The sequence below is a fragment of the Macrobrachium nipponense genome, chromosome 19 (genome assembly GCF_015104395.2).
Source record: "Macrobrachium nipponense isolate FS-2020 chromosome 19, ASM1510439v2, whole genome shotgun sequence".
NCBI lineage: Eukaryota > Metazoa > Arthropoda > Malacostraca > Decapoda > Palaemonidae > Macrobrachium > Macrobrachium nipponense.
In genome coordinates, this window is record NC_061088.1 from 57649579 (window position 1) to 57672239 (window position 22661).

General features: G+C 46.0%; 1 protein-coding gene across 1 annotated transcript in view; it reads right to left on the reverse strand.

The window, feature by feature from the left end:
* Positions 1–22661, reverse strand: part of LOC135211818 (dTTP/UTP pyrophosphatase-like) — a 148154-nt gene that overhangs the window by 71362 nt on the left and 54131 nt on the right. Inside the window, exon 3 of the mRNA XM_064245031.1 lies at positions 9918–10048. Coding sequence (XP_064101101.1) covers positions 9918–10048 — 131 coding nt within the window. The remainder of the gene's footprint in view (positions 1–9917; positions 10049–22661) is intronic.

Consider the following 22661-nt stretch of genomic DNA (forward strand, 5'->3'; position numbering starts at 1 on the left):
GACCCGGAGGGTAGAACTCGAAGTCCTCAATCCTTCGAGTACCAAACTCCGGGATAGAAATCATTCCGTCCTTAAATGGAGCGTAGGCAGCTACTCTCCATGGGTTCTCCATAGAGAAAGCTGGCAAGGAGTCATAAGGTGGAAGTTGAAGAATCCCCGTGCTAGATGCAGGGGAGACTGGGGGAGGAGCCTGAGCTAGCCCAGCCACTCGGTCCTCATTCTCTCTCATTCTATTAGAGAGGTCCTGGATGACTGTTCCAGTTTGAGACAGACTGTCGATAATTGCGCGAACATCTGCTCGAAACGGTTTCCCCAATGCGGAGATTTGGGAACCTACTAGCACCCCACCTGTTCCATCACTCCTGGTGAGACAGTAGAGGGAACGCAGGTGCTGGTGCTTGCTACCCCTGCCGGCATAGCCGGAGAGGAGGCAGCGGAGGCGGGAGAAGGCAGTGACTCGGTGGTAGCGCGAGCCTTCTCCTTCGAAGCCTTGCTTCTGGAGCTCTTCGACTGGGAAGACCCCGGCTTTGCCTTCACCGCATCGGCATAGGAAGTCGATGACTTCCTAACCGAAGAAGACGAAGACGACTTCCTAGAAGTCGACTTAGACAAGGTCTTCGGTTCTCTCTTTCCCTTCTCCTTAGGAGGTACAGAGAGAGCGGGAGGGCGAATAGGGATCTCGGATCCCGCAAAGCCTTGGAAAGAAGCGGAAGAAGAGGGGACAGGAGAAGATCCAGGAGCGCCCAAGGAAAGACCTTGGGCGCCCGACAAACCTACCTCAACCAACAAATCCTCGCTAACTACCGCCATTGGCTCAAGGTTCAGGTCCAGGGCAGCGACGTCCGGAACCGACTCCTGGGAGGCTACGACCCCAAACGATTGCTGGAGGTCTTGCTGGATGGAGGCTATCAGTGGGGCAGCGGACAAGGGGTCGACGTAACCCGTCGACTTGCCCCGCCCGCGGGAAGATCTGGATGGCCAGCTTCTATCCAAAATGTAGGGCTGGCCTTGGCGGCGTTTTTGACCAAAGCCGCCCAACCCACGCGCTTTCAGGGTGGCGAGGGCGACTTCCCTCACACCGCTAGCCTGAAAGAAAGGTGAGATTAGCTGCCAATTGTGGTGGAAGGGTGGGGTTAACAAACTTACGACTAGAAGTTGTTAGTAAAATCATAAGTAAGTCTATAATGGACTTACCCCATCTCCCAGCTGACCGACCAGGTCGTAGCATATAGCGCAGGCTTCGGGGTGCCAGACAATCGTCTCGTTGAACGACGTGGCACACGGGGCGTGAGACCTGCACTCGTCATGTCCACAGGGGTCGTAGAGCGTCGCGTTACAGGCTGGGACCTGGCAGTTGGTAGCCTGTAAGTGAAAAAGTACATGAGTACCAAGTAAACACTTACAGCCTAACATATGCTCCGCTGGTGCCGGAGCGATAAAGTTAGATAAAACCAGAGCCCCGCCAAAATACGTGTGGTAACCAGGTTGGAAGATAGGCTATGGCTCCGCCAATGGGCGAAGCACAAGAATCAACCAACTAGGAGTGGTGGTAATGGAAACCACGACGGAAAATGGCGGGGATGGTTGAAAAAATAATATAATAACACACAATTCATTGTAAAATATCTTATAATTAGGGTATATATCCTTAAAATAACAAAAATAAAACAACTTCTCTCCGCCCGTCTACTAGAAGAGTGCGTAGGTAAGGGTAAGCTCCCTTCCGATAGCGGGGGAGAGATATAAGGATATAGTAGGCAAGCAACCGACCACTCGTAGTGCCCACCCTGCCCGCTAGCGGAGCCAATAACCTATAACCAAAGGTGCCCCGGCTGCGACGGAAGGCTCCTTACGTATCGTGAGGTGGCTGAGCAACTGGGGAGGGGGGAGAGGAAGGTCCCGGCGAAACACGGCGGGAGCGAGAGAGGGGGGAGGGATGGCCTACTCCTCCCCGCCTCACCAACTACCCGCATGGAGACCCGGTACCTCATAGTGGTCGCCCTATACCCCCCGCTGGGGGGACCCCCTGGTCACCTCCGAGAGTGTGAGAGAAGGCGATGAGGTTGTCATAACAACCAAGGGGTCCCCCAGCTCCTCCCTATATCAGAGAGGGAGGGAAGGGGCAGGGTAAGGTGCTATGGAACACGTGACCGCAAGTGGCCTAGGCCGCGAGCAACACAACCGTGGTAGGGCCACGTGAACCAAGCTGTACCAATACATGGAACAAGCACCTAGGCTAGCCTAACACCCTAAATAATAATAAAATACATCGAAAGGTGGAAGAGACACTTTTAGTAAAAGAGAAAGAAGCCCAGGAGGAGGCAGACTGTTCCAAGAAACAGGAGCCTACTCGGAGCCAGCGATAGCCGATGTAGAGCAAGAGCCGGGATGCTGGGCCGGAAATAAAAATAATAGCCCTAAATACCAAGCTAAGAGAATGGTAGGAGGGCTGAACTAGCTAAAACTCGATGTAAAACAATGAATGTGATAAAGTAAGCCCATAAGTATAAGAAGTCCAGTATGGAGGACCGGGAATTCTTACGAGGCGGCATGGCCGCCACGAGACAACCGGGGAACCGTATATGACCTATTAAGAGGAAAATACTGGTACCCGGAAGATAAAAATACGGTAAAATGTTACTTATGAGTTACTTAACTTAGCCGTGGCAATTGCAGAGCGTTCCATCGTAGATAGTACGAATAAATCCAAGAAAACACGAGCACAAGAAAATGGCGACTTGTCGCTGGTGCTAAAAATTAAGGATGACCGCTAGGGGCGCTGCTGTCCGTGGCGTCTCTAGTAGTAGTAGTAGAGGCTGCATCGCCCGTTGGTATCAGCTCTCTCTTGGGGGGATTCTGATAGGGAAGTTCTAATTGGTGTTTGTCTCGTGGTAGTGTTCCACACTCGCCCCTATATCATACCGACACTTCTTTTTAAGAGTGAGCGATTGTCAGTTTTACTGACATTTCTTAATCTTGTTTTCTCTGGTAATTTTAGGCTAATTTTACTAGAAAGAATGATATTAAGGATACTTTCATAGGCCGACACGAGCTGAGCCCAGAAATGCAATATACAGAAAAAAGGCATCGGCGGGGCAGTAGAGGACATGGATGAATCCAGCCTGGTGTTATTTCCATCGACAATTCGGGAAAAACGGCAGAAACTGTAGAGCTCCCTATGTGTTCCCAAAAAATGCAGAGGGCAGCCACCCATACCAGCAGTGGCTGCAAGCAACAAGGAATTCCAAACAGTGGGATTCTTTATCCACAACACGATCTCAGGGCACCGAATGCTGGTAGACACGGGTGTCATGCAGTCAGTCTTTCTGCCATTGAGAGAGGACCGCAATTGCCCGCCCAACGCCACGGCCGTACTAGTAGCCATAACAGAAGCCCCACCCACTGGCTATGGAACCCAGACCTACAGAATGTCCATTCTGGGTCATAAGTATGAATGGCCCTTCATCATCGCAGATGTCAGGTTCCCCCTACTGGGCACCGATTTTCTGGCACAACACAGCCTGCTGGTGGATGTCGGCCATAAACACCTTCTAGACACTGGAACCTACAGCTCCCGCCCACTCGCCACCGGCCTGGGAATGCCCGCTGTATGTGCTGCCACACTGTCCAAATACAGCGCCCTCCTACACAAATTTCCAGACGTCTTCAAGCCAGAGCTACACCAGGTGCAGGGAACACATGCAAAGCACAGCATCTACCACCACAGGCCCACCGACACATGCCAAGTTTCACTGGCTGCCGCCCAAGAAGCTCCATGATGCCAAACAAGCATTTGCAGAAATGGAGAGAATGGGTATTTGCTAGAAGATATCAAGCCCATGGGCATCTCCCCTCCACATGGTGAAGAAGCCAGATGGTTCCTGTAGGCCCAGTGGGGACTATGGTTGATTGAACCTGGTGACAACGCTTGACCATTACCCCCTGCCAAACATGCAGGACCTAACAGGAGCCCTACACGGCACCAAAATATTCACTAAAACTGATCTACTTAAATCTTCAGGTGCCAGTACATTCCAACGACGTTCCAAAGACGGCCAAGTACATTCCAACGACGTTCCAAAGACGGCCATCATTACGCCGTTCAGAACATATACCTGCTATTACTCCAACTTCGCCCTCAGGAATGCCAGGGCAACATTCCAACAACTAATGGACAGCATCCTTGGGGACATAACTTTCTGTGTCTGCTCTGTGGAAAAGCTCCTGGAATGCGTCTGGGCTGTGCTGAAATACCTTCAAGAGAACAGGTTGATCATCAGATTTGAGAAGTGTTCCTTTAGTGTAGAGAATGTGAACTTCCTGGGACACAAGGTCTCCCCGACGGGCGTCCATCCCATGGCCTCCAAGGTAGAGGTGGTAAACAACTTCCCTACACCAAAAACAATCAAGTCCCCGCAGGAGTTCCTCGACATGGTCAATTACTACCGACGATTCGTGCTGGACTTTGCCCGCATCATGTATCCCCTAACCAAGGTGCTGAAGGGGAAACCAAAGACGCTGATGTGGGAAACGCCACCGCAGAGAGCACTCAAGCAGATGAAGGCAGCCCTTGCCTATCAGGACCCCACCGCCCCTCTGAGACTTACCACCGACGATCCCAGCAACGTCGCCTGCGGAGATGTACTGGAGCAGATATTAGAAGGGTCATCCCGCCTGCTCCCCTCTTTCTGCTGCAAGTAGAAGCTGCCCGAGACCCGCTACAGTGCATTTGACAGGAAACTGCTGGCAAACTACCAGGTAGTGCGACATTTCAAATACCTCCTAGACAGCAGTCCCTTCACCATCCTGATGGACCACAAGCCTTTGGTACGTGCTTTCATGAAGGCTGGGGACGTGTGGTTGGCAAGAGAGCAGCGGTACTTGGCCGCCATATCCGAATTTCGGTGCACCATCAGCTACGTTCCGAGGAAGAAGAACCTGTTTGCTTTATGAATTGCTTTCTCAATTATATGGTTAGGATACCTTAAAGACGAAAGCTGCTTACAAATTAGACCAAATTCTTTTTCCAGGAAATCTGTGGAACATATTCGTATGGATCTTAAGAACAGGTTGCTGGCTACAACTATCTTGATATGAATGTCATGATATCTAAAGTAGTGAATGTATGAAAGTGAGAACATTGGTTTTTTGTATATGGTAAATTTGTATTGTCATATCTCTGATTATTAAAATATCAAGAAAAGGAATTCTGTTGTCTGTTTCCCATTCAACTTTAAATTTGATGCTGGGGACTAATGCATTTAATTTTGAAAGGAATTCATTGAAATTGCCCCATCTATTATCCCAAAATGTTAGAATATCATCTACATATCTCATCTACAGCATGTTTTTTGGTTTTATTGCATTTCTCACTGTAGTTTCAAAGTATTCCATGTATAGATTGGCTAAAACAGGACTTAGAGAATTACCCATATTACACCCGAATTTTTGCTTATAGAATGATTTCCCGAATGAAAATACGTTATTAGATACATGCACCAAGAAGGTGTTGGCGTGCAGTATCATGCTCAGCGTAAGCACAAACCAGACTGGAGAGCAAACTCTCCTGTACTGGTAGAGGCTCGTCTCATTCACCAAGCACTTGTGATGGCGAGCACTCAGCAAGTGCCAGAATTCATATGAATTTACGTTCTCGGCGAGATTCCCAACTCATGTAAAACAATAATTGGGAGAGCTTTGTCTAGCCCGGTTGCTTGGAAACAGATAAAGCCAAGCAATTAGCGAGCGCCAGCAAACACAAGGGATCCAGGGACTCGGTGAAACTCCCAAGTCTTGTTAAACATAAATCAGGAGAGCCATGTCTCACCCAAGTGCTTAGAAACACATGAAACCAAGCACTCTGCAAGCACTTGTAAATTCCATGGAAATCAAACACTCGGTGAGACTCCCAGTTGTTGTAACAACAATTAATGGGAATGCCTGTCTCATCCCGAGTATTTGGAAATCATAGAAACCGAACCACTCAGAGAGCACCAGAAATTCCAAGGAATTCAAGAGCTCAGTCAGACTCACAAATTTTGTCCTATAATCATTGGGAGAGATCCTTTTTTGACTTCTGTAGGAGTCAAGGAGGAACAGACATAGAACCAGTCTGAAACATGAGCATTTAAGACTGGATCAAGAGTGATTCAACAGAATATGCACTTGAAGCTCCCAAAATACTAGACCCCTCAGGAGACTGCAAATTGGAATCTGCCCAAAGGATGGAAAGAGCCAGAGAGAACACAGCATCCAGGTATTTGAAACCTCAGAATCGAAACGCCAGGTGGGAATCTACAACTACCCGGCACTGACAAGCACTCAAGTGCTTGACGCATTGGCAGAAAAGGACGAGTCACTTGCGCAGCCTGATCCCTTCTCTCATCCTGTGCCACTGTCAAGACAGTGAGAGGTCTCTCCATCACTGACAGTAGATGTGCAGGCCCCTTTGGAGGGCCACGCACCCTGGAAAACTAACGAACGAGAACCCAACACAGTAGCTGTCTAGGGGCGAACCTCTAGACAGGTGACAGGATTGCGAGCCGAAGCCTGCACTCCTGTGGCCCCCAAAACACAAGCGCAGGGGTAAGCAAATCAGCATCTGAACCCAAACGTCAGAAAGAGCCGCTGAAAGAACCAATGTCTCGAGGTGTACAATTCCTCAGAATTGCGACACCAGATGGGACACTACCAAACACTGATGAGCACTCCCGTGCCTAACTCATTGGCATAAAAGGATAAGTCACTTGTGCAGCTCGATCTCTTCTCTCATCCTACGTCATTGTCGGTTCAGTGAGAGAGCTCTCTGTCACTGACAGTAGATGCGCAGCACCCATTGGAGGGCGACATGCTCAGGAAAGCTCGTGAACGAGAACCCAACCCAGCACCTGTCTAGAGGTTCCACCTGTCTAGAGGTGAACCTCTATACAGGTAACAGGAATGCGAGCTGAAGCCTGCACTCCCGTTGCTCCTGAAACACAAACCCAGGGGCAAGCGAATCGGTTCCGGAACCTGAGGGTAGGGAAGAGCTGATGCGAGATCCCTTTGCCTCCTCGGAAGAAGGCAACCTCTTAAGAAATCCAGCAGGAGAAGTATCCTTCCTCTTCTTAGCCAGAAGAGGCCAGTTTGGATTCTGGAGCCTCCTCGAGCTTTAGAAAAGGAAGGGAAGGACAATGCAGGAGACATTCTACCACAGGACTTTGTTACGGCCTCTGAGAGAGAGGTCCGCTTCAGGTTCGATATGAAATAAAAAAAATAAAATTTTCAACACCAACAGTTGAAACTAGGGATACGAATATAGAAAGAAACACTAACACAACAAAGGTTTATTTACAAGCTTACTAACAAAGGTAAATGCAGAATGGTATCTCCTATTTACATAAAAAGGCAAAATCTTACACTGCATGAACTGGGGGAACAGTAAGGTAATTCAAATACCTGCTGGTTAGTTTTGCGACTCGAAGCAATGGCTTCACAAAAGGAGAACGACGATTGCAGACGTCCTCTTGACTCCGTATTGCAGAAAATAATGTCTATTCTTGATACTTGAAAGGAAGGAACTCCCCAAAACCTCTAGCAGGACATTTTCTTCTCTGAAGTCTGCTCAACATCGAGATAACTCGGTCGTCCACTCCTGAAGACGACTAGACCAGAATCCAACCAACTCTCGAGCAACTTTTCGTCTGATCCTTCGCCGGTTCCTTTTTCTCTTATCTCTCTCGGATGATCTCTGCTGCTGCTGATCTCTCACTGATAATCTGATCTGTGGCTCTTACTGAGGATATCTCTCTGCGACTAATTGATGATCTCTCTCTTCCCCTACTTCGTCCGTCATATTTATACGGCATTCTGGGGGTGGGGCCTATGGCGAAGCGAACGTCAGACTCCCGAGACTACCAGAACTTCTTAGATGAATCTAGACGAGGTATTGCATCAGAAATTGCGGCATTTCTCACGTCACGTCGGTGCCTGACGAGTTCCACAACACTCCTGCCGATTCTAGAACCATCATGAGAATAGGCACCTCCAACACAATCCGCTAATGCCTCCTTGCTGCCGAACTTCTCGAAAATGCGTTTTCCTTTCCTTTATCTTCCTTTGCTATAAAGCAATTACCTTGACAGACTTCTATAGGATGAAGCAGTCATCATCAGAAATAGAGTCAGCAACTACAGGGCAGATGCACAGACGCTGTCTAGTGACGAAACTCCAGGATAACAGCAGCAATTTAATATGATTTTCAGCAGGAGAACTGTACACACACTTGAAGGCCAATGTCACAGCATGCCAATGAGTCACAGGTACAATTCTGAGGGTTAGGATAACCAACACAAAGCTATATCCAACCATCTACTGCTGTGATCTACTATCGCTCACTGTTAGCCTTCAGAAAAAAGAAAATACGATTAAAAAAGGATACTCATCTCGTACCAAAAAGCACTGGCCTCCGAAATGAAAGATCTCCAAATATTAACACCACACACACACGCACACCTTTCTTCACCTGACTAACAAGCAAAGTGGGCAAAAGAGAAGGAAGAATACTGGAAGAGAAAAAACAAAGGGTGAACCTCCGAAGTTTCACCCCTCATAAATTCTCCTGAGTGTAAATGTCAAAATTCAATAATAAATCAATATTCGTTGTGCCCTTACTATTAAAGGTGAGAGTAAGTGATAAGGATGTAAATATACTGTTGCCGCCTAGCCCTAAATACACAAAAGGGAAAGGTGGCTAGCAAGGCTTATCACAAAACTGTTTGTACATTAATCATTTATATCAGACAATATACTATTCAAAACATATTGAAAATAATAAAAGAAAGAGCCCACTGGCAGGGAAATCGTGATTAACAGCTAGTCAGCAAGAGTTCACAAACATACACCTTCATCGGAAGACGGCTGAAAGCAAATTGGGAATGTTTACATTTGGGCAGGCAGGTCTAACCACCTACCAGATGGTAGTTACTGCCTAACCACCTTGTTTAAGAATTTTAACGGCCGTGTTCCAGCTTTGCTGTAAGTAATTCCTTTAGTAATGGACCGAGGGTTTGTATATTGTGTAGGAGCAACTGTATTTTTCGTAACTATACAAACCTGAGGTCCTTTACATTAGATTTATGCCCACCTCATGCTACCCCTCAATCTGAAACCTGGGCTGAAAGGCAAACTGGAATGTTTACATCCGGGCAGGTTGGTATTCCCGCCTACCGGAGGGTAGTTACTGACTAACCACCTTGCTCGAGAGTTTAACAGCTGTTTTCCAGCTTCACAAAAAGTCATTCGCTTAATGTAAAGGACCTCAGGTTTGTATAGGTAGGGAAATTACAATTTACTTTAAAAAATTGATATTATGTAGAATAGGTAATCAAGACGAGGGATGGGTGGGTCTGCTTAGCAGTGGGGTGGGAGATCACTTGTCTGTTACCTATGCTAAATCAATGCATCATTTTGAAACAACAGTCATTACCATAATCTATTCCATGCAAAGGTTGTCACCGATACAAGAAAAGAGAACCAGGAAAACTCATAGGAATAGGCAGAGAAGTAAATGGGAGAACATTTCTCAATGATTAGTGGAGCCACCTGCAAAACTGAAGGCACAAATAAAGCATTCAATCCCAATAGCGGGTCCCCAAGCCCTCCCACCTCGACAAGGGGTTGGGGAGCTAAAGAAAAGTGCTGCCTGATAGGAGATGAGTGAAGGGCATTCCCCAACCCACTCCCCAGTAACCACCAGTTAACCATCCTAGTTAACAGGTTCAAGAATGGTGTCAGCTCACCCTCAAGGATACTCTTATATAAAAGACAAAGGTTTATATTCTTCAGAAAAAAACTAAGGAAAACAAAATATGAATATATTTGTTCTGCCATACACTTGTTGAAGATCTCACATTTATCAAATTATTAAATGTACTCACAAACTTAGCATCTTAAATGCATCTTCATGGTCTTTAGGTTTACCAAACACTTGATTTTCAAGACTGATGCAAGTATCAGCACCAATGACCACAAACTTATTGGAAATGTCATCTCTCACTCTCTTGGCAACCTGAAAACATTAAAAAAATTACTAGCACTATCCTTTATTGCTTTTTCTGACAAACTGACACTACAGTTCAATTCTTTGTCAAAATTTACAAAATAAAAAAAATCTGCATTTAATGGAGGATAAAGAATTTTTCCATAAATGACATACACAAAGTAGGTCTTCCATATGTGTTTACCAATTATTTAGTTTAATAATCATACAGAATATCCAAAAAGTTTTTTCTGGGCTCAACCTGTGCCGCTCCGTGAAATGCTCCTTATAGCATCATTTCTAAGGTATAAAACGGCTATATATACCAGAGAAAAAAGTTGTATGGAATGCTAGGCATATGCCCAGCTCGTTCACCCATATAGGGTGTCGGTATAGTAACTGGGGCGTGATAAAACCAATGTCAGAGGACCGGCATAGTCTTTTATGGCATTTACATACTAATAACTTAGTGTTTAGATCAGATTCAGGTATCCTACCCTGTTCTGATGAGGTAGGCTAGTCCTACATAAAAGGAAATGAGATTGGTCGGTCCCGGAAGAGGGTTACGGACGTAGCCTAGAATATAACTGATTATTATATCTATATTCAGAATACTATGGTGAGAATGCAATTTCCAACCAAGTATTTCGGTATCTTAATTTTATCCACAATTCCGTTCCTGTTTTTACTAAGTATTGTCAGACCTAATAGAAAGTTTCCAGAGCTGGCGAAAAGCTCGGTACCTAGTGTCCGCTGCTCCGTAACCTTTCTATATCAACGTACAAACTACTCCGGTAGCTGTACAGAGTCCGAAGACAATTCTCACAGAGGGAATTAGTAGTTTTCCGGAGCAGGCGGACTGGTACATAGTTATATCTACCATAGCTTTCAGTTCTATTCCCTATAATTCCTAGGGTCATGACAACAAAACAGGACAGGAAGAATTAAAGTGTTAAATGACCATGATGAAAATGTTAAGGCTTAGTTATAATATACATCGTCTACCTCGACGATATATTTTATAGTATAAGCTTACTATAAGAGCACCGGAGTTTCCGGTGAATGTCAATAAACTTAAGATACTCATGTATCAATTTTATTTACAGGTGGTACGTTGTCAGATGACGGCATGTGCGGCTGTTCTACAACAAGCCTGTGGACATGAGGTCTGTCGATCTCATGCACCTTTTGCAGTACAAGTGGACAACCTTGTCGTGTGGCATCCGGATGCATGTGAGATCTGCTATGGGCTGGTCTCTCAGAGATAACCACAGACTCGGTGAGTACATCACTCCATATTTTAGTCATTACTTCTAGTACACTGCTTATATAGAAGTTAACAAAATTGCTTTATAGCATTAGAGAATTTAATAAATCCTAATGGATACATCTTTTACAGACCCCTCAGGCCATCAAGAGTTCTTCTCTTTCGACTCTCAAGATCTGGGTCGGCGGATTCGGCCGGAATGTCAAGGCCAAGAAACCCTACATCCTAGCGGAAGAGATGTGTACCCTTCTCTACCCGAATGCCAAGATGTCAGCGGCAGTGGCCAAGGAAGTGGCAGCACCAATTATCGCTAGGATTAGGGAGGATACACAATTCTTGCCTGAGGATCTTGAGGGACTGGGGGAAGGTGTATTGGAGGACGTGGCAGCTATCAGTCTCGATATAGAGCCCATGGTTCTTGACTCCACTGTGCAAGGTAGGGAGGTAAGTGAGCCAGGTAGCGTCCGGTCTAAGATACCTATTCTTAGTCCGGCGCCTTCTAACTCTTCTTCCCAAACTTCTTTTCAGGGGTTCACTGGGAAGACCATGGCTGGGGACAGGCCATGCTCAGTGACCCCAAAGATCAAACACTTGAGGAAGGCCTTACCCAAGCCTAGTAAGCCTTCAAAACTACCCAGACTTACCAGGTCATTATCTGCTTCTAAACCACCAGTGGACCCGGTGGCTGCTACTCCCTCACAACACGGGTCGAGAGCAAGGAGCTCAAAGGCCAAGACACCGGAGCCTTCCTTTGACCCGGTAGCCTTTTCCAATCAATTGATGGAGAGAATGGGTAGCATGGTCCAATCCCAGATTGGAACCATTGCCGATCGCTTGCAGTCTACGGACAATTTTGCCCAGAGGCTGCAAAATCAAGAGAACATGATCGAGAATCTGTTAAGATCCGGACTGCCACAACAACAGCAGTTCGTGATCCCGGACTCCTCTAAACTTCCATCGTTCGTAAAGAATAATCCGTGGCGGTTGGCCCTACATGCCCTGTTTGTAAACGGCATGTTAACCCTGGAAGGATGTGGCACCCAGCCTGTAGACGATTTTGAGTTCTACCCGCCGGGATTGCAATTTCCCTTCCCGGGTTATGCACGCCTAACGGAAGAGGCTCTAGTAAGGTTAGATAAGATTCCAAAAGAAACGGTTATCTATCCGAAGGAGCAAGCATGAATGGGAGTGCATCAACACAATGTTGTCCCCCCATAAGAGTTCGTATACAATGTTTGTGGTGGAGGGACAAACACCAACCCCTTGTACCACAAAGGTAGTTGGCCATGCTCTACAGGCGGCTATGGAGGACAAGCCTATGCCACAGTTAAGGGAAACGGAGTTGACTTCGTTACTTTTCCCGGGAGATCACGACTGCTGGGTTGATGCACCAGCCACTTTCACCACAGGGAAGTTGAACACAGACTGTGCTTCCACACAGTTTAGTGATCGATTACCTAGACTTCCGGACTCCATAGTCAAAATAGAGTATGATGCACGTACTAGGCTAAGTAGGTCCATCAACTCGGCTACAATGGCGTCACTGGTATACCCAGAGAAGCCATTGTTTAAAATACTTACAAAGTCTTTACTTCATACGCTCCAAAGTGATGCGTATGACTTTGCGGTGGCCCGGCGCAATTGCAGAAAACACGTCCTCTCTGAAGCCACAATTAGACACGAGCCCAATAAGCTAATCAAAGCTTCAATTTGGGGTCCAGATCTGTTCCCGGAGGACATAGTTAACAGCGTCCAAGGAGAAGCAGCGAGGGTGAACCAGTCTCAAAGTCCGTTGGGGCCTGATTCCCAAACGGAAATTTGAACCTTCCGGAAACCAGTCAAGAGGCAGGAAGAGACCTAGGAAATTTCAGTCATTCCAAGGTCCACAGACTCAAGCTGTGGTTCAGACAATTCCAGTGCCTCAGATGAATCAGCCTTCTACATCAAAGTCCCAGCCCCAACAACAATATGTTTGGGTTGGCCAACCACCTCAGCAACAAGTAGCCATTGCCTCATTTACACCATCTCTGGCCTTTAACCCTACCTTTGAAACACAAGGAGTGTTTCATGGGTATAATAGGTACGCAAGAGGTAGCAGAGCTAGAGGACCCTTTCGCCACAGGGGCAGCGGAAGAGCTTCCGGAAGAGGCAGGGGATTCCGGGGGAGCCGTGGAAGCAGACCATCTACAAACCAGTGAGACTCCCCAGGTAGGAGGAAGGCTGTACCTCTTTCAAAGCCGTTGGACATTCAGCAAATGGGCTTTCAGCATAATATCCAAGGGTCTGGGGTGGAGTTGGATAAAAGGGCCCCCTCCACCAACCAGTTTTCATCAAACTCCAACGGCAGAACTAAACCTGTACACCAAAGATCTTCTGCAAAAGAATGCAGTAAAATAAGTAAAATTTTTTACATTTCAAGGACGCTTGTTCAGCATTCCAAAGAAAGACTCAGACAAGCGAAGAGTAATTCTGGACCTGTCACATCTGAATACATACATTCAATGTGACAAGTTCCATATGTTGACCGTCTCGCAGGTGCAGACCTTACTTCCCCATGGGGCCTTCACCACCTCTATAGATCTTAAAGACGCTTACTATCATGTTCCAATAGCAAGGCATTTTCGTCCTTTCCTAGGATTCAGACTAGGCAAATGGGCATACACATTCAAGGTGATGCCATTCGGACTCAGTATAGCACCCAGGATATTCACGAAGCTGGCGGAGACAGTAGTCCAAGAGCTGAGAACTCAAGGAATACAGTTAGTGGCTTACCTAGACGATTGGCTTATCTGGGCCAACAACGTAGAGGAGTGCCTCAAGGCGACGAACAAGGTAATAAAATTTCTGGAACACTTAGGTTTCCAAATAAATTTCAAAAAGTCCCGCCTTACTCCGGCAGCATGTTTCCAGTGGTTAGGATTACAATGGAACCTGAACACACACAGGCTGTCTATTCCTCCAAAAAAGAGGAAAGAGATAGCAAAGAATACAAAAAGCTTTCTCAAGAACAAATTAACATCCAGGAGAAAACAACAAAGAATCCTAGGCTCACTCCAGTTAGCCTCAGTAACAGACACATTACTGAAGGCCAAACTGAAAGATATAAATCGAGTATGGTGGTCCAAAGCAAACAAGAAAAATCAAGACAAAATGTCTTGAATCCCACTAATATTGAGGAAAAGACTTCAACTATGGACCAAGGTCAAGAATCTGGCAAAATCGATACCCCTACGATTTCCACCGCCAGCATTAGTAATACATACAGACGCTTCTCTAAGCGGTTGGGGAGGCTACTCCCAATACGAAAAAGTCCAAGGTTTGTGGTCAGTGACATTTCGTCAACTACACATCAATATTTTAGAAGCCATGGCAGTATTCTTGACTCTAAAGAAACTCGCTCCGGCAAAGAAACAACATATCAGATTAACTCTGGACAACGAAGTAATAGTCCACAGTTTAAACAGAGGAGGTTCCAAGTCAAGTCACATAAATCCCGTGATGATAGCAATCTTTTCGATGGCAACAAAGAACCAATGGCACCTGTCAGCTGTTCACCTGGCAGGGATAAGAAATGTGGTCGCAGACACGCTTTCAAGGACAACTCCACTGGAGTCGGAATGGTCCTTAGACAAGAAGTCATTCAATTGGATTTGCCAACAGATTCCGGATCTCCAAGTAAACCTATTTGCCACAGAATCCAACAACAAACTGAAATGTTATGTAGCCCCCAACCTGGACCCTCTGGCCTATGCCACGGACGCCATGTCCATAGACTGGAACACCTGGCAAAGAATTTACCTGTTTCCTCCCATAAACATGTTAATGAAAGTTCTGGACAAGCTCAGGACTTTCAGAGGTCAAATAGCTATGGTAGCCCCCAATTGGCCCAAGAGCAACTGGTTTCCTCTTGTGGTGGGACTGGGACTTTGCCCTCGGCGGATTCCCAGTCCGAAGTTAACACAAATAGTACAAACTCGCAGTGTGTTAGCTTCCTCAAGAATTCAGAGTGCCCTAACTTTATGGACTTTATGAAATTTGCGGCACAAAAAGATGCTGACATTGATCCTCTAAACACTTCGTTTTTAGAATCAGATAAAAGAGAATCTACTCTTCGTCAATATGATTCGGCTGTAAGAAAACTGGCAAAGTTTTTAAAAGACTCAGAGGTTTGAACAATGCTATGAATCTAGCGGTTACCTTTTTTAGGACCTTGTTTGAAACAGGCCTAGCCGCTAATACGATTACAACAATTAAGTCTGCTTTAAAGAAAATATTTCAGATTGGGTTTAATATTAATCTTACAGATTCATATTTTTCATCTATTCTAAGAGCTTGTGCCAGACTAAAACCAGTAACTCGTCCTCATACAGTTTCCTGGTTTCTAAATGATGTTCTTAAGCTAGCTTCTGATACTGATAATGACTCATGTACATATATAACACTCTTTAGGAAAACTTTATTCTTGGAAAGTTTAATCTGGAGCCAGAATATCTGAACTTTCAGCATTGTCTAGAGAACCAAAGCATATTGACTTTCTTCCCTCTGGGAAAATACTAATCTTTCCAGACAAGAGATTCTTAGCAAAGAATGAGGATCCACAGAATAGATGGTCTCCGTGGAAGATTGTCCCACTTCCACAGGATCCGTCCTTATGTCCAGTTAACACTCTGAAAGCCTATTTGAATAGAACCTCTAATAAGTCTTCAGGCCCTTTATTTATTAGAGAAAATGGAGGAACCATTTCCTTGAAAGGAATTAGACAACAGATTCTTTATTTTATTAAGCAGGCTAATCCAGAATTAGTCCCACATGCTCATGATATTCGAGCAGTAGCCACATCAGTTAATTATTTTCACCATATGAATTTTGAAGAATTAAAAAAGTACACAGGTTGGAAATCACCAGCAGTATTTAAACGCCATTACCTAAAATCCTTGGAAGCCCTTAAATTTGCAACAGTGGCAGCAGGAAATGTGGTTCCTCCTGATGTATCAGAACCATCATAACGGGGTCTAATCCTTATAAAATGTATTCTTTCCTTTGCTTTCTCTCCTACCTGCCTCGCTTATTGTCCCTGCCTTAGACTTGGTATTCACCCGGATTGCACATTAACCTATATTTGTACTGTACATATATTAATAAAGGGATTTTGACGTAAGGAAAAATCTATTTCTGGGCGATTGGCTCGTGTCGCCAGCGAAATATCCTTTAATCTATTATTTCTAGGGTAAATGTACTAACACATACCAGAGAATAAATAAAATAAAGAAAAAGGTCAGTATAACTGACTCGCTCACCCTCCAGGAGGGTGTCGGTATGAACACTAGGCGAGTGAGACCACTACCACGAGCCAAATGCCAATAGAAATCTCCCACTACAAAATCCCTCCAAGAGGGGAGCCGACCCACAGAGTGAGCAGCTCGTACTACTACTACTCCATCCCATGCCTGCCGACTGCTGCGCCTCTGTGGCCATCCTGAAGTTAGCAGACAATCTTGGGCGAAGGGATGGGTAGGGTGGGCGATTTCGCTGGGCGACCACAGCCTAATTTTCGCCCAGAAAGTAGATTTTTCCTTACGTCAAAATCCCTTTTCTGGGCTCAGCTCGTGTCGCTGCGCGAAATCGTACCAGAGAAATAGCACAAGATTGTAAACAAAAGTAATAAAATGAGAATAAAAATAAAATAAATCAGAATAGGTCTCAAATAAAAGATAAAATATATATGAATAGACTATAATTTGCTAAAAGATACATATACACAGGGGTATAAAAATAGAAATATGCTTAAATTACCCTTAAATCTAATCATGTTTGTTAACATAAGGTAATTACATATGTACAGGTAAAAATTATTTTACATTGTTCAATGAATTTATCTGTGTAACAGCATGTATCAAAAGTATAATAGCAATTAATAAAAACAATCAACAATAATAATATATAAAGGAATGTATATGACTTAATATACAAAACCCGTAATCATTATAATATGATGTATCCCCTAGCATAAAAATAAGGGGAAACATCCATGAGATCAATGTTTATAATCATTTGTGAGTGTCCCTAACCAGACAATAAGGGGCACCCACTACACTATCACAAAAGCAGCTAAGACACAAGGTGAATGCAAATGAACCAGGCAGGTAGGAATAGACGAACTTTTGGGTGAGGCAGGTAGAAAGGAGGAGGACTGAATCTTCTACTACAAACTAGCTAGAGTCAGGGGAACTATGTTACCCGCTGCTACTGCTGGGAATTTCAGAGCTTCCAAGGACTTAAGGTAGTGACGTTTGAACACTGTCGGCGATTTCCATCCGTATAACTTTTTCAACTCATCGAAGTTCATATGTTGGAAATAATTAATTGAGGTGGCTACTGCCCTGACATCATGTGCTTTCGGGAAAGAGTCAGGATTGGCTTGCTTAATAAAGTACAGGATTTGTTGCCTGATGCCTTTAATGGATAAAGTTCCACCTTTTTCCCTCCTAAAGAGGGGACCCGACGAAGATGAGGAGGTCCTAGACAGAAAGGCTCGTAAGGTTGTAACTGGGCAAAGAGATACATCTTGTGGAAGGGGTAGGACCTTCCAATGGTTCCCCCTCATCAAAGGATCTTCATTCTTTGCTAAAAAGCTACGTTCCGGAGAAAGTAGGACTTCTCCTGTGGGGAAGGAACTGAATATGATCCGGGTCTCTGGATAGAGCCGACAGTTCTGAAATTCTTGCTCCTGAAAGCTAAGCTTAATAAGAATAGGGTTTTTCTTAAGAGCATTATAAATGAGCATGTGTCATTATCTGGTTTTCGGAAGCCAGTTTTAGGACATCGTTTAAGAACCATGAAACTGACGTAGGCCTTACAGAAGGCCTAAGTCTAGCACATGCCTTAGGAATAGACGAGAAGTAGGAATCCGTCAAGTCTATGTTAAATCCAAATTGAAATATCTTTTTCAAAGCTGACTTGTTTGTCGTAATCGTGCTAGCTGCTAAACCTTTTTCAAATAAGGATCTGAAAAAGGATATAGCTGAATTAACTGTCATGCTTCTAATATCCGAATCTCTCAGGAAGGTTTGCTAACTTTTTGACAGCAGCATCATACTGCCTCAAAGTCGAATCCCTTTTATCGGATTCCAAGAATAGAATATTCTGAGGGTCAATATTCGCATCTCTTTTTGCCGCAAACTTTCATGAAATCCCATAAAGTTAGGGTTTTGAGAATCCCTGAGGAAGCGAACACAGTCTTCATTTGCACTGACTGGGAGAGGCTTTTGGGACTGGGGATCTGAAGAGGACGAAGGCCCAGCTCCAAATTAGAGGATACCAGTTGCTCTTTGGCCAGTCTGGGGCTACTAGAGCCACTTGACCCTTGAATGTCCTGAGGTTTGTTCAATACTTTCATGAGAGATTCACTGGAGGGAAGAACGTAAATCTTCTCCCAGTTGTTCCAGTCTAGAGCCAGGGCGTCCGTGGCATAGGCCAGAGGGTCCAGGTTGGGGGCTACATACACGGTATTTGTGGTTCGCTTGTGAATGCGAAGAGGTCCACCTGTAGCCCTGGGACTCTTTTGAAGGATCCATTGGAACGAACTGTTGTCCAGTGACCATTCCGACTCTAGGGGTACTGATCGGGATAGGGCGTCTGCTATGACGTTTTTCTTATCCAGCTATGTGAGTGGAGGAAAGATGCCAACTGAACTTGTCTGCCAGGGAGAAGATGGCTATCATGACGTGATTTAGATGACGTGACTTGGAGCCTCCTCTGTTTATACAATGTACTACCACTGCGCTGTCCAAGACTAGCTTTATGTGGAGTACTTGGGTGGGCGTAACCTTTTTAGAGTCAAGAACACTGCCATTGCCTCCAGTACTTTATAGGACTGACGGAACTGAGTGACCAAGTCCCTTGAACCTTTTTGACCTGGGAAAATACCCTCCCCAGCCGCTTAAGACGCGTCTGTGTGGATGGTGACCCCTGGTGGAGGGAACTGAAGGGGTACTGACATTGATAAATTCTTGACTCTCGCCCATGGCCGAAGTCGATTCTTTAGAATCAAGGAGGCACTGAGGATAGTTTTGTCCCTGGACCTGACGTTTGCTCGCGAGCGCCAGATTCTGGTTAGGTCTTTCAGTTTGGCTTTCATTAAGACGTTTGTCACTGATGCAAACTGGAGAGAACCAGGATCCTTTTCCTGGGCTCTCCTTGACGCTAGTTTGTGACTTAGAAATTGCTTGACTGACTTTGCTATTTCTTTCCTTTTGGTTGATGGAATCGACAGAGTGTGGGATGCTAGATTCCATTTGAATGCCCAGCCACTGAAAGTTTGACTCTGGAGTGAGTCCTTGATTTTGGTCCTGTTTATTTTGAAGCCTAGATATTCCAGGAACTGAATCACTTTCAGAGTAGCTCTGTTGCATCTCGACTGTTTGGGGCCCAGATCAACCAATCGTCGAGATACGCTACTACCATGATCCCTTGCGATCTGAGTTGTTGCACTACCACTTCCGCTAGCTTCGTGAACACTCTGGGTGCCACGTTGAGTCCGAATGGAACTACCTTGAAGGAGAATGTCTGTCTCCTATCTTGAAACCCAGATACGGACGGAAGTGTCTTGCAAGGGAGGGGATATGATAGTAAGCGTCTGTAAGATCGATAGAGGTGGTGACGGCCCCACGGGGAATAGGGTCCGCACCTGTGAGATCGTGAGCATCTTGAACTTGTCGCAGCGGATGGCTAAGTTTAAGCGGGACAAGTCTAAGATTACCCTTCTTTTTTGTGAGCCTTTTCTTTGGCCACGCTGAACAAGCGACCTTGAATTTTAATTCTCTTGACTCTCGCTATAGCTCCTTTTTGAAGGAGATCGTCTGCGTACTCTGTCAATTCCTTGGAAGGAAGTTGACGGAAAGGTCTGGATGGAGGTGGGTTCGTCAACCAGCTCCAACCCAGACCTTTTGACACTATGCTCTGAGCCCATTGGCTGAAGTTCCACCGGTGGCGAAAGTGAAACAGCCTCCCTCCTACCTGAAGTTCTTCATTGTTCTGGTAACCGCCTACGGCCTCCTCTGAAGTGCTTTCCCCTGTTAAAGGAGCCTCCCGATCCTCTCCCACGAAAGGAACGCTTACCTCTACCATCCCTTACCCGAGCGGTCCATACTTCTGAGCAAAGCTTACTCTCGAAGGCTTGATTGTAAGCTGGAGAGATGGCGTAAGAGGTGGAGGGCTGAGGCTGAGGGGATATCCACTAAATTGGCTGTGATTGACCTTTAGAAGTGGAGGGTTGGGCTGTCTGCACTAACGGTACTGTTGGAACTTGTTGAGGAAAGCGTAGTTGCTTCTTCTGGTAAGGTTGGAAACGCCTGGGTTTCTTTTGTCCCTTACCTTTAGGAGTCAGGTCTTGCCTCCTCTTAGCCGAAAGGCCCCAACGATCCTTAAGGCTCTGGTTTAACCTGGTAGCCTCCGACTGGACCTCCTTAACCATAGCTTCTGGGAAGAGATCTGCTCCCCAGATGCTAGACAGAGTAACCTATTCGTTCATGCCGAATGGTTGCCTCTTGTAGGACATGCTTCCTACAATTCGTCCGAGCAGTGGCAAACTCAAACATATCTGACTGTACCGTTTGAGTCAGGCTTTGGTCATGAGCTTAAAAATCGGTTCTGATCCATAAGCCATGGTAGCTACCTCAGACATAGCATAGAATTGATGGATCTGCTAGACGCGATTTTGCATCAAACTCAGCCTGAATAAGGCTATCTGGGAGCCTGGGTAGCTTTTCACAAACTGCTCCATAGCACAGTCCGTTTGAGTTTGCCACTGAGAAGTATTCGGCAGTCTTCCCACAATTCTCCAACTGAGGGGAGCAACGGAGAAGTGGGATCCGCTTCCTTCAACTTGCGGTATAGGTTCCCCCTTCTGGCCGCTGGGATGGTCGACCTCGCGATCTTGGTTAGGAACGGAGCGGGGTACTCTCATCCATTGTAAAAATGGTAAAGGGACTCTTAATGGTTGTATCTTGGTGTTAGAACAATCCATGTCCTCTAAACACCTGAGCCATTCTCTCTGAGCCTGGTCTCCGTGAGTAGAGGACTGTCCTCCTTAGGTACCTTATCGTCCGCACCATAGCCGACGGCGTAAGCCTTGCGTAGCCTATGAACGGAGGCTGGAGGTCTTCCGGGAAGAACTCGAAGTCCTCTATTCTTCGGAGTCCCAAATTCCGGTATAGAGATGAGACCGTCCTGGAAGGGGGCGTATGACGCTACTCTCCACGGATTGTTCTAGAGAACTGAGGTAGTGAGTCATACGGAGGAAGTTGGGATCCACTCGTGTTGGACAGTGGAGGAGAGGCTAGAGGAGCTTCTCTCAGCCCAGCTATAATGGAGTCCTGGAAGTAATCCTGTCCGACAGACGAGAGATCATTTGCTCCATGCTACTCTTTAAGGACCCAACCAGGTCACCCACCTGTTGCAACAGGCCAGCATTGGAGTCCAAAGCCGGAGCTGCTGCGGAGGTGGAGGGGAGGCTCTGATCGGAACCAAAGGTAGCGAACTGGTGATTCTGCCGGAGTGCGAGATCTCTCTCTGGAGGATTTACTCCTCGAGGACTTAGAGCCGGAGCTAGAAGCTTTAGACCTGATGCTCCGGGATTCCCAGCCGGAGACTTACGGGAGGAGGATGAAGCCGAAGTCGTCTTCTTAGACGACGACGACGTCTTAGTCAAAGTCATCACCTTAGACTTGACCTTAGGTCTAACCGAAGCACCAGGAGGAGAATATTTCGTCACCCGTAAAGCCTTGGAAGGATGGAGAGGTTGCAGGAGTAGAAGAAACAGTTACGCCCAAGGGTGACCCTTGGGTGTCCACCGTACCTACCTCGACCAACAGGTCGTCTATACCTACCATAGGTTCAACATTAATATCTAGGGTCGCGACATCCGTAGAGATATCCTGGTCCTGATCAGTTTAATGAGGTGGCCAGCTGTTGTTGGATGAAGGCGATAGTCGGATCCGCTTCTACCGGGTCGACGTATCCTGTCGCCTTGCCTCCGGGGTGGAAGATTAGTAATGCCAACCGCTTCTCTAGGATGTAGGGCTGTCCCTTGGCGGCGTTTTTCCCAAAACCGCCGACCCAGGCCCGCAGGGTAGCCAGTGCGGTATCTCTTACCGCCGGAGCCTGGAAGAGAGGGCGTAGTTTAGATTTAAGAATCACTTAAAACTAAAACTTAAAGTATAACTTAAATTAATTGCCTTAAGTTAATATGATGAAAACTTAAGCGCTAACAAAAGAAAGCGGAGCAGCTACTGGAGTATGTAAAACTTACCCTCCAAAAGCTGGCTCACCAGATCGTAACATATGGTACACGTCTCATGGTACCAGACCTGGATGTCC